The 13,206-nt window shown below is 40.6% G+C and overlaps 1 protein-coding gene across 1 annotated transcript in view; it reads left to right on the top strand.

Annotated features, from left to right (window-relative positions):
- Positions 1 to 9,284, top strand: part of LOC144479376 (uncharacterized) — a 72,535-nt gene extending 63,251 nt beyond the window's left edge. Inside the window, exons 8-9 of the mRNA XM_078197996.1 lie at positions 2,763 to 2,881; positions 7,674 to 9,284. Of these exons, the coding sequence (XP_078054122.1) occupies positions 2,763 to 2,881; positions 7,674 to 7,685 (131 nt within the window). The 3' untranslated portion in view covers positions 7,686 to 9,284. The remainder of the gene's footprint in view (positions 1 to 2,762; positions 2,882 to 7,673) is intronic.
- Positions 9,285 to 13,206: the final 3,922 nt, after the last annotated feature.

Below are 13,206 nucleotides of genomic sequence, written 5' to 3'. Positions count from 1 at the left end.
GCAATTTTAGCATGGCCATTCAACCTAACCCGCACATCTTTGGACTGTGGGAGGAAACCGGAGCACCTGGAGGAAACCCACGCAGATACGAGGAAAATGTGCAAACGCCACAGACAGTGACCCAAGCCGGGAATCGAAACACCATGGAGTTATGGATCCTTGTGCCTTGGAGGTTTCCAGTAAGAATGTCTTATCAGCAATGAGCTGCTGTAATTGTTTGTGCCAAGGCACAAGTTCTGCAGCCATGATATCTCCAACCATATGTGCATCAAGTCCAGTAGATGCAGGGCTTGTGCTGGAGAGCTGCCTTCTAGTTCCCAGAGCGGCTACATGGAGCTTTGGCTGCTGCTGTTTTTGAAGAGTAGGGTCTGGTGAGACATGAGCGTTGCAAATCCAAGGCTGTATGCAGACCTTGCTCTTGATGTCACTTCTGTAAATGCTATTCTGAGCACTGGCATGGCACTAAGAGAAAGGAGGTATGCGGTCAGTTACCTTTGCCTGGGCCTTATTCCTACTGGAACTGTGGGGCTCTGTGTATCAAGGGTACATCTTCCATGTTGTGCTGCTTTGAGAGCATCATCACATGGACGGTGACCCTCTCCAGTTTCTGTTCTTCCAAGTCCTTATTGTCCAAGGAGTTCACCGCCTTCTCCATGAATCTTTCTGACAAGTGATCTCCCATTTGAAGTGTTGGGTTGTGCAGGGCACAACAGACGATAATGATGTGGGATCCCCTCTGTGGAGAGGACTGCAGAGCCCCACCTAAGCAGTCCAAACATTGGCAATGCATCTTCAGGGTGCCAGTGACCTACTCTAAGAAGGATCTTGTCACACACTGCACAGCATTGTGCCTTTCTTCTGAGGTACTTTGAGAACGATGACCAGGTGGCGTGAACCATCTATTCAGTGGGTACCCCATATCACCCAGCAGCCAGCCCGCTAAGAACTGCAGCCCTTTGGATATCTGTGACGAATATTGAATATCACCTGGGAGTTACTCAGGATGTTGAGGTGTGAGAACTTCCAGGGTTCGATGCACATGATTACACACCAGCTGAATGTTAAGGGAGTGAAAACCTTTTCTGTTAAGATCAGAGGCTGCTGCAAAGGAGCTTTTAAAGTGACGTGTGGAATCGATTGCACCCTGCACTCTAGAGAATCCTGAGATTGATGCCACTCCAAAAATCTAGCAGCTGGTTAGTGCCATCCATTTGTGAACGTCACATAATGATGAACTTTACTGAAGGGGGCACCCGTCACCTCTTTGATACATTTCTGTGTCGAGGACTGAGGTGCCATAAGTTTGCTGTGGATCTCTGGAATGAGCCACTTGCAAAAAAAATTGAGTGTGGCAGTGGCCTTCAGGGCACTGGCAGAGGATGGCCTCCTAGTCCATGTGGCATTAGATCCTCCAACAGAATGTGGCAGTTACGAGCCACCACATCTCTTGCCAAGCATAAATGTGTGCGAGGCTGTGTCTCACTCATCTCCGAAAAGGAAAGCATCTTTGACTATTGATCGTGCCAGTTTCCTCCATGGGATGCATCTGATCTCCTCGTCCTCTCGTTCGACTTGGTGTTCCTCTGGATCAAGGACCTCAGGCTGGGGGTACTTTTGAAGTTGAACCAGGTGATGTGACCCCTTCTGCTCCTAACTCAGACTTATCATGAACACAAGATTGAGTACAGCCTCCACCCTCTGTACCCCATCCATGTTCCTTATGCTCTCTCCATTCCAGCTGATACCTTCCACCTATGCCCCATGCCAATTCATGCTCTTTCGTGCCCATTCACCCAGTATATGCTATGTACAGAACCATTAAACCATATAGTAATAATAGTGTGTGCTGAAAAACACCACAAATTTTCCTTTGAAAAAATATCTGCTGTTAAACCTACAATCCTGTAAGTTTCCATCAGACAGTCCTTTAAAGTATCAGTAACAGATGCTTCAAACACATCACACCTCTTGATTTTGTGCAGATACCACTTAAAAATAATAATCAAGCAAAGTCAACAGTTATTTTCAATGGCCAAACAGGCACCACCACCACTACTGAGGTACTTTCTGAAATAACTTCTCAGAGGCTAATGTTCCTTCACCAAACTTCGATTTATTCACATAGTCAGAAAAATTCCGAAAGGTACTTTCTCATACAGAGTGTAAACCCGGACTGCCAGTAACCCTGACATTCCACATTATATACACAAGCAGAACTCCCTGCTTGGACAACCCATTACTGCTTTAAACAAGGAGTTCATATTCTAAGAAGTCTACTTCAAGGGCCTCTACACTATCATGAGTCTGGGCTTTCAGCCAAGCATGCATAATGAGAACTGGTATACAAAATCTTTCAGTAGAAATAGATGGCCTCATTTCCATTGTTTTATCTGATGATTTTAAGAAGATCCTACCTGCAAGAAATCTTCTAATCTGATGGAAACAATCTTTTAAGCAGTGAAAACAGGACATGAGTTCACAATAGCAGGAATTAGAAAAGGTCTGATTGCTTACATTAAGCTTTGGGTATCATGGTTTAAAATAAGTATAACATTAGGCCATGTGATCTTTTAGCAAAATGGTTATTATAATTATGGTAATGTATTGCAATGAGGTTTGTTCAAGTAGGGGGCTCACCACCACAACTCGAGGGCTATTAAGGACTGACAACAAGCATTGAACTCACCTGTGGTGTCCACATTCCATAGATGAGTATAAAACAAAATGTTGTGTTAAGACCCCTGTCCTTTCTCTCTTTCAAGGAATTCAAAGATGCATACGACTTAACCATTCAACTAAATCAACACGGTTTCCTTGTGAGTTTTGTGGCCGAAGGTTTCTGGATCACTCGGAATGGATATGCCATGTTCAGAGACACTCTGTAAGTTGCACTGTTTTCTGCAATAACTGCAGTAACAACCATGACAATGATTTGATCCCAAATTTCAGAGTACTGAAGCTGAGATGGCTTGTTTGTACAGAGGTTTTGTAACAATGTTAAAATTGAGGGCTAAATTTTCTCTTCTGAGAGACCTCCTGGCTCGCTGCACCCCCCTCAGGACAAAGTGTCCTGGATGCTGCAATGTTTGCTCCCAAAGAACAATACAGCACAGGAACAGGCCCTTTGGCCCTCCAAGCCTGCACCGATCATGTGTTCCTAACTAGACCATCCGTTTGTATCCCTCTATTCCCAGTCTGTTCATGTGGCTATCTAGATAAGTCTTAAATGATCCTAGCGTGTCCGCCTCAACCACCTTGCTTGGTAGTGCATTCCAGGCTCCCACCACCCTCTGTGTAAAATACGTCCCCCGCATATCCGTATTGAACCTTGTCCTCCTTACCTTGAACTTGTGACCCCTTATGTTTGTCATTTCTGACCTGGGAAAAAGCTTCCAACTGTTCACCCTATCTATGCCCTTCATAATTTTATAAACTTCTATTAGGTCACCCCTCAACCTCCGTCTTTCCAGGGAGAACAACCCTAGTTTACTCAATCTCAACTCATAGCTAATACCCTCCATACCAGGCAACATCCTGGTAAACCTTTTCTGCACTCTCTCCAAAGCCTCAACGTCCTTCTGGTTGTGTGGCGACCAGAACTGGACGCAGTATTCCAGATGTGGCCTAACCAACGTTCTATATAACTGCAACATCATATGCCAACTTTTATACTCTATGCCCCGTCCAATAAAGGTAAGCATGCCATATGCCTTGTTCACCACTTTTTCCACCTGTGCTGCCACCTTTTAAGGATCTGTGGACTTGCACACCCAGATCCCTCTGTGTGTCTATACTCCTGATGGTTCTGCCATTTATTGTATAGCTCCCCCCTGCATTAGATCTACCAAAATGCATCACTTCGCATTTATCTGGATTAAATTCCATCTGCCATTTCTCCGCCCAATTTTCCAGCCTATCTATATCCTGCTGTATTCTCTGACCATGTTCATCACTATCTGCAACTCCAGCAATCTTTGTGTCGTCCGCAAACGTACTAATCAAACCAGCTACATTGTCTTCCAAATCATTTATATATATCACAAACAGCAGAGGTCCCAGTACAGAGCCCTGCGGAACACCACTAGTCACAGACCTCTAATCAGAAAAAGACCCCTCCACTGCTACCCTCTGTCTTCTATGGCCAAGCCAGTTCTGTACCCATCTAGCTAGTTCACCTTTGATTCCGTGAGATTTAACCTTTTACACCAGCTTGTCATGAGGGACCTTGTCAAATGCTTTACTAAAATCCATGTAGACGACATCCACGGCCCTTCCCTCGTCAATCATTTTTGTCACCTCCTCAAAAAACTCAACCAAATTTGTGAGGCATGACTTCTCTCATACAAAACCATGTTGTCTATCGCTAATGAGACTATTCAGTTCTAAATGTGTATAGAGGGTGACTGTGTGATGGAATTGGGCCCATTACCCTCAGTTGCAGATCAGAAGTGAACACAATCTGTTGCATGCCAAGTCAAACTGGTTAAATGACCCACCTTGGTTCTCTGGGGCTTCATTCTGGTTGTTTTGCTAAATATTAGGCTCTCACCCCCACATCTCCCACCACTTCCCATGCCCATATATGCCCACCCATACCCCCATCCGTCCACTTGGCCTCTTATAATCCTAATGCCAGTTCAGTGCCAATTCATGCAAACTCAAGGCCTCCACTCACCACCCTTTTCATTTACAGCCTCCATGCCAACTCACCCAATATCCGCCATAAGCAGACCTCAGGAAACATGCTGAGATAAAATAAACTTCTGAATATGTATTACAGAGTTCACTATATTAAAAAGTCTCATTACTAAAAGCCCATTCAATATATAATACAATCTCAAGTACATAATTCCTTCTAAAACAAACATTTTTATTCACAACCCCAAATCAAAGACAGCTAATCCTTGTCCTTTTTGAGCTGTGAATCAAACTGTGAACTTGGAACCTCCGATTGTGATAATGATAGGTTGTGTAAAGCAGTAATAATGCTTTAATGATAGCACTTAGGATTGTGTCAACAGCAACTATTGAAATTGCTGGAACATACTTCACATAACATAAGCAGGCAGTTTTTTTTTCAAAATTTAAAGGGTAGGTTCTAAAATAACTTATGGCATGACAGTTCTGCATGCTCTATGCAACCTGCAAGAGTATTTACATAGTCACGAAACACATGCTGCAGATTGAGGCCGCTCTTGGAGTGCGAATCAGGTCTGCGTGCCCTGTGCACTGAGTTTAAATAACCCAGCTGATTCCAAATTTGTGGATATGAGCTTCACATCCTACCCTCTTCGCCTACCAGCAAAAATGGAATTGCAGGAAATGGGGGCAGGAGTTATGAACCCTGGACCCTTCCACCATTTTTATAGGTCCGCTGAGTCTCCACAATCCACGAAAATCCAAGCCTATATATTTGGAGGCCAACCTTTGTAGCAGATTTGTTCTTGTGCACCCCATTTATCAATGGAATTTTGATATACACCTAAACATTCTCCTCATAATTTTGGACAGGTTGGCTACACCGTCACCTGTTCCTAATATGCCAATGCTTGCATGTTTTGACTGCAAGCAAAAATGTTGTTGATTTGTGGAAAGATAGTGAAAGATTTATCACAGATGTGGAATTCTTGTTGCTTCTGCCTTTAATGCAAGCATAATTTCTGACAAAACATTCTGAATCCAGATGTGAATATGAAATTTTTTAAAATAATGTGGATTAAAAGGACATTTTCCCTAATGAATTGTGAATAAGTTAGTTACTATTGATAATGTCTTGAAAACCAATTGATAATTTGTCCATCATGTCCTTGCTTGGCACATTTTGGTCAAATTTCAAAACAGCAACAAATCACAAGTGAGCATGAGAATTTAAACAAAAAATAAATGCCCATAAATCCACTAATTAACAATCTGTAAGAATGCCACGATAGGTAGTTATCTAACTTCTTTGGTGAGATATTTATATCTGACATTTAATTTGTATACCAGATATAAAGGGTAATCTAGGGGGTTAAACAAGTGAGGTAATTAATATCAGCAGAGAAAAAGTATTAGAGAAATCTAAGGAACTCACATCCTGGGGCCTGATGGCCTATGTACAAAAGTTCTAAAAGAGATAGCTGCAGAGTTAGTGGATGCACTAAGCCAAAGATCATCAATGATCACACTGAATGTTGGCTAGACAAGCCATATGGTCTACTCCTACTCATATTTCTTATGAAAAGGGTGTTTAAAAAAGAGGACTTGTGACTCAATGCTAGAACCAGCAAGAACTATCTAGTTCTTACTGGTTCTAGCATTGAGTCACAAATTGAAGGCCAGTTTTGCAGCAGGAAATGCTGTAGAGATTTCAGAAACCTGGTTTGTCCCAGCAGATGAGTGTAAACTCAGAATACAAAGATACAGCAGGAACTGAAATGATAGGAGGAGAAGAAAGAACTATATATTTTCAAGGCAACTTGCAAATAAATGTCATTTAATATCCATGGGGATGATGCAACCCTTTGTAAATTTAAGTTCAAAATTTAATTGTGTGTGACCCTTTTTACAGTGCATAATTTTAAATTAGCTTACAAAGCCAAGCACATGGGTTATCTCCCATCGAACAGGGCCTGTTACAGACCCTAAGACAGAATAAAGAATGTTTTTCTGATCCAAAATGTTAGCATATGAGCAGTGCATTGGGCTGTGGTGGGGCTCGGGGACAAGAGTTGAATGATGCTGTTGGAGCTCAGACCCTTAATGTTTCAAATCCATCAATTACTTGAATGTTGCAACCAAATTTAAAATCTGTTTGCTTTTGACACTAAGACAATGAGATTTAGATCTGTTCTATAATAAAAAATATGTAATTTTAACTTCAGTTAAAGTTTTGCATATTGGTTTCAAAACGTGTAGCATGAGTTTTAAATTAATTGTTTTAACTTTGTCAAGAAGGTTAGTGAATAACATGGAGGTTCTGGCAGACACAACGCTGAAACATGGTAGAATTTTTTTTAATGCAAGTGAAGTATTAGAATAAAATCATTGGTAAGATATGAAGGAAATCTGGTGACTGCGTAAGGCAAAATAAATCACGACAATTTGATTTAGGTTAAAACATCACATGTTCATCCCAAATTGCTACTACTGTAAGTCAAACTAAAAAAGGACCAGGAGAAATAGCTGATACAGGAGCCTTTCATTGCTGTGCTTGATGACTGTTTTGTTGGCCAACTGCAAGATGGTGCTTGCTATTCTATGATCGTAATCTTCCAAAAGAGTATGCTGAAAAATTCACAATACACTGGTTAAATCATACTGAACTAGTGTAGCAAATGCTGCAAAAATCTATAATGCGGTGGAGAGGTTGCAACAAAGATTGATTCCAATTGTAAAGAATCGGTTGTGAAGATGGGTTTGAGAAACACAAGTTCACTCATTTAGAAACAAGGTGCTTGTGGGGTGACCTCATTGAGTTATATTTTTTAAATGTACTTGAGTAAACCTCATGCAGAGATCAATCTTTTGTTCACTAAGTCAGCTTGAAGCCCACAAAAAGAGGGTTAAGATAAGATGGCCTTTTCTGATCCTTGTAAAACTAATTTATTCTGGGACAAGTAGCATTGAATCTAGCAGTTTTTAAATTGGTTTATTTTGTTGACCATTACTGATGATGTATTTTTAATAACCAGATTGGGAGCTGAGGAAACGAGAACGAACAATCTCTGAATAAAGACCAGAATGCTGAATGTCTTCAGACAGATAAGGCCCATTTTCCTCTGAAAACACTGTCTTGAATCTTTAGCAGTCACTGTTGTGGTTTATGTTGGGGCTCTTTTGGAATAAATGCAAAATTGTGTTAGTGTTCTTTTAGTGGTTTGTTTAAATTTAGGTATGAAATGGTGAACAGTGAGCTCTAACATGGCATAGAAATGCTAAATGAGGGTGGTATAATTTGATGCTTAAAAGACTGACAAGTATATGTTTTAATAAAACATTTTTTTCTCAATGTAAACAGCCATCTGTTGCCTAAAATTTGCCTTTGTTGGAAAATGAATTTCGACATCTGTTGCATCTCTAACCTTGTAGTTTATTATAACTGGGAAAGCTGCATTCCTATTATGACCTGATCTTTATGGTGGAAAAATGTGATGTTTGTGTGTGATGGATATATTTGCTCACTGAATTAGAATATTGTTGACTTCTGATTCACGGAATTGTTACATACCTCTCTCTGGTTCTAGCAGTTTTTCTAAAAAAAAATCTAAATTGATCAAATGCAGCCATTATAAATTAATCTAAATTTCATGTCAACACGTTGCTTAATTTTTTTTTGCTGAAGCTCACAAATTCCTTGTGTAGTGTTGAGCATACACCTGTGCATGCTTTACTTTTCCACCCCTTGCAGGCTTTTAATGCAGAAATCACAGCAAGTTCTCAACTAGAGAGGGTGCTCTCAAACATACAGGAAGTATTTTGACATGGAAAATGTGCAAAATGTTCCTCCTTCAGTTTGCCACAGAGATCAGGGCCATGTTTTTTTTCCACCTCTTTCCTCCATCCCTACTAAATTTTCTGCTTTCCTTCTAAGAGGAGATATTTAAATTTCAAACCATTGATCATTATATCAGAGAAACTAAGACATTGTTGACCTTGGTGCAATAGATAACTTTCCTATGTCTATTTTTTTTCAAAGTCCAGAAGGTGGTGAACCTGGGTTCCAGAAGACATTTCCTAAAGATGCACCCAGAAAATATTAAAGAGCATTCATTCCCTTTTTACCTCTTTCCCCTATCCCATGCATACATGTGCAAGCGCTCATTTCAAAATTAAATATACGTTTGATGCTTTAAGTTGTATTCTTGTATTTATTTAGTTTTCAATGAATTTCTTCATAAAATCACTTTTACATATTTTTGATATGTTGTCTCATTACATAGACCAGCCTTCCAAAGAAATATGAATCAGATTAAACGGTGAACCTGTACTGTAGAAACTGAGTTATTTGCTATCGAAGGAGGATAGTCTTTAATTTTGGTTAATATTTTTGTTTGTAATCTCTTGATTTAAATACATTTTGAATTAAATTAATTTCTTGTCAAATGCTCTGTTTAAGAATTTTGGGGAATTTTGGCAAAGTGACAGTTTATGTCCTTGGAGATTGATGTGTTAGTCTTGCTGAAAATGTTCTTGTTCTGTAAATCCTAAGAATTCCAGTGTTGGAAAGATTTAAGATTTATTTAAAACAGCTGTTAGCTTGGATTTATTTTCTTTATGAAATAAAATGTTTATGTTTACATTTTACTGTTTCAATAGTCATGCCATCATTCTGCCTGTTTATAAAAGTATTAATCTTCCTTTTGATTAATAAATATTGAGGATATTCTATTTGTTTAAATGATTGAAGATCTAGGTACACCATTTTCAGATTTTGGATTTAAAATTATGAATGCAAATGATCTATGTCAGCTGCCTTCTGAGGTCCCCAAATCACGATGCCAGTCTGCAGCCAACTTGTTACATGGAGTGAGTTATAGAGAAATAGTTAAAGCCACTAGAAAAAACAGAGGCTATCAGTCCTGAGAACAATCCAGCAGTAGTACTGAAGGCTGGTGTTCCTGAAGTAGCTGTGCCCTAGCCAAGCTATTCGAGTACCTACAACATTGATGCAATGTCGAAAATTCACCATTTGTCCTGTCAAAAAAAATGACATCCTATCCAGCTAGTTACCGCCCTGTGGCTATTCTTGATTATCAGTATAATGTAAAGTGCTGGCGACAGTGCCATCAAACAGCCACATAACACTCCGATGATCAATTTGGGTTGCAGACAGTACTGAACATTGTGAAATCATTAGCAAACATTCCCACTTCTGACCTTGTGTTGGGGAGAAGGCCATTGATAAAGTAATTGAAGATGTTTGTACCTAGAACACTACCCTGAGCAACTGGGCGGCACGGTGGCACAGTGGTTAGCACTGCTGCCTCACAGCGCCAGGGACCCAGGTTCAATTCCCGGCTTGAGTCACTGTCTGTGGAGTTTGCATGTTCTCCCCGTGTCTGCATGGGTTTCCTCCGGGTGCTCCGGTTTCCTCCCACAGTCTGAAAGACATGCTGGTTAAGTGCATTGGCCATGCTAAATTATCCCTCAGTGTACCCAAACAGGCGCTGGAGTGTGTGGCGACTAGGGAATTTTCACAGCAACTTCATTGCAGTGTTAATGTAAGCCTACTTGTTACACTAATAAATTAACTTTAAAAACTCCTGTAGCAATCTCCTTGGGATGAGATAACTGTCTCCAGCAACCACAAACAACTTCCTTTGTGCTAGTGGTGGGATGGGATGCCAAAGCCACTCATTCCTGGCCTTGGGTCAAACTTGGACAAAAGTGCTGAAATCAAGATGAATTGAGAATGAATATCCTTAACATCAGGGCAGCATTTGACCGAGTGTGGCATTAAGGAGCTCGAGCAGAATTGAATCTAGTGGGCATTGAAGGGAAAAATCTACACTGGTTAGAGTCATAACTAGCACAAATGTAAATGTTTGTGGTTGTTGGACACCAGTTACCCCATCCCAAGGAAATTGCTGCAGGAGTTCTTCTTCTTCTGTCCTAGGCACAAACATCTTCAGTTGCTCCATTAATGACCACCTCATCATAGGATCAGAAATGGAGATGTCCATTGGTGATTTGTTCACAACTCCTCAGATACTGAAACAGTCTGTCCATATGCAAATTAAGAGCTGGACAACATTCAGGATTGGGCTGATAAGTAACATTCATGCCACATAAGTGCCAGACAATGACCACCTCCATGCAGAGAAAATGTAACCACATCCACATTATTATTGCTGAATCCTGTACCATCAACATCCTGGTGACCAGAAACTGAGCTGGACCTGCCATATAAATGCTGTGGTTAAAGAGCAGGCCAGAGGCTGGGAATTTTGTGGCGAGTAACTCGTCTCCTGACACCCCAAGGCCTGTCCACCATCTACAAGACACAAGTCAGGATTGTGATGGAATAGTCTCCAATTGCCTGAATTAGTGCAGCTCCAACAACACTCGAAGCTTGACACCATCCAGGACAAACTAGTCTGCTTGATCAGCGTCCCATCCACCATCAAAAATATTAACTCCCTCCACCAATACAATATTTGCCATTTAGAAGTTGCACTGCAACAACTCACCAAGACTCCTTTGACAGCACTTTCCAAACCCAAGATGTATATCATCTAAAAGGACAAGAGCTACTGATGCATGACAACACCAGCCTCTAAACCACACACCATTCTGACAGTATACTATATCAGCGTTCAGAATAGACCTACTCCACATGGACTGCAACAGTTCAAGAATGTGGCTCACCACCATCTTCTCAAGGGCAATCAAGAATGAGCATCAAATGCTAATCCTGCCAACGACACTCTCATCCCATGAAAGACCTAAAGGTGAGTTTAAAATATTTCTTCACATCACAATACTTGATACCTTGTGGTTAAATCTTGTGCTGCAGACTCTGAGCCTCAGCGTAGAACATTCCCCAGTTTTACCAAAGTGGCGTCTCCATGCAATTGACCATTACTATCCTCCCCAATACTGCTAAACACCAGGTAACTATAATTCCATCTCTTATAATTAAAGCTAAAATTCAGTCTAAAAAAAATAAAAAATGCAATTTCTTAGTGTTTTACTATGAAATAGTCATACAACCTGAGCCCAAAAGCCTCTGAAAAACATCACATACAGCTTAATACAAATATAATTTCACTTGCGTCAACAAATGTAATCAGTGGGCTCCATGCCATCCAGACATGGAATAAATACCACTATTATTAACGTAAGAAATAGCAAGAATAGGCTGCTACGAGTCACATTAAAACCTTGTCCATTAACTATAAATATTTATTGTGTAAATTTGGTATAGAGTTGTCTGTATCTTGGCTTTGCTCCATGGTATATATGGTTGTGGTTTGTGCGTTACTATCTTATTTTTCTTTCATCCCTTTATTAACTCTTTACGAAATGTTCACAATATATTTATGAATATTATACTTTTTGCCCACCCCAGGTTACCCATTTGTATCACTTGTCTGCCTTATTCTCCATTTACTTCCCTGTTCACCTCTGTCACATTAATTCCATCTAGCAAAGTTTCTTGGTCTCTCTAGCATTCTCTGATTGCTCTGGCTTTCCTGCTGCTGTCAGATTTCTTACCCTCCTCACCTGGACCATCTTTCTCTCATTGGTAAACTAACTTTTCACAAAAAACACTTTTTGGCCCTCCTAAGTGTGCTCTGCCTCCCTCTAGCTGGTCTACTCTGCTTCTTCAAAGTGCTGAACTCCCAATAATGATGCTTCTGATTCCAGTTCTCCCTGGCTGCCCCTTTGTAAAGGGAACCCACAACTCTGCTGGGCTCCACTCGAGCACTGCCCACCCCGTCTCAATGCTGCTGTTAATTCTGCTCCACTCTCTCTGGGCCTGGGCCATACTGGTATTACTGATCACTTCCGTAAGCAAACTCTGTGTCCTCTACAGTCCCAGAGCTAGTTAAAACCATTGTGTCACCCAGGGGTGATAACTTTTGGCTCTCTGTACTGGATATGTGATTTGACATGTCCACCCATCTGCATTTTCTTGTCTTTATGCAAAGTAAATGGAAAAGCATTCCAGTGAGAAAAAGCATGATTTTAAGCCAGCAAATGAGTTTATTTTACATGATCACATAGAAAACAGGTTTCACAATCAGACTTTTTATTTTTTCCTCCTACTATTCATACCATAAGAAACTGCAAACTCTGCTACAGTCTAGTCAAAAGCCACATTCAAACTTGTCCTTAATCACACCCTTCTTTATATGTTAATTACAATCATATTTTGTATTTGTATTGGAACCTATCTCTAACTGGTGCTGATTCTCCGGTGCGATTGAGGAACCAACACACACCCTGACACCTTCCAAAATTTGGCCCCCATGTTGCTCATCAAAGTTATTACCTTAAATTGTTATCCTGTTGGTATCCGAGCTTATGTCACCTGTGTATCTGTTCATCTAAGCTATTAATGGGATTTCTCATTGAAGCCACCCACACTGCTGGGCAACAAGCCAATAGGACCAGAGGATATGCCACTCGCCAGCAGCCGGAGGACTGTTGACACTGCCACTGTGTTGCACGTTAGAAAATTGCACAAGTATTTTTCCAGTGCATGTTAATGGATTGATT

The sequence above is a fragment of the Mustelus asterias genome, chromosome 26, assembly GCF_964213995.1.
Source record: "Mustelus asterias chromosome 26, sMusAst1.hap1.1, whole genome shotgun sequence".
NCBI lineage: Eukaryota > Metazoa > Chordata > Chondrichthyes > Carcharhiniformes > Triakidae > Mustelus > Mustelus asterias.
This window is presented reverse-complemented; position numbering and strand designations above follow the sequence as displayed.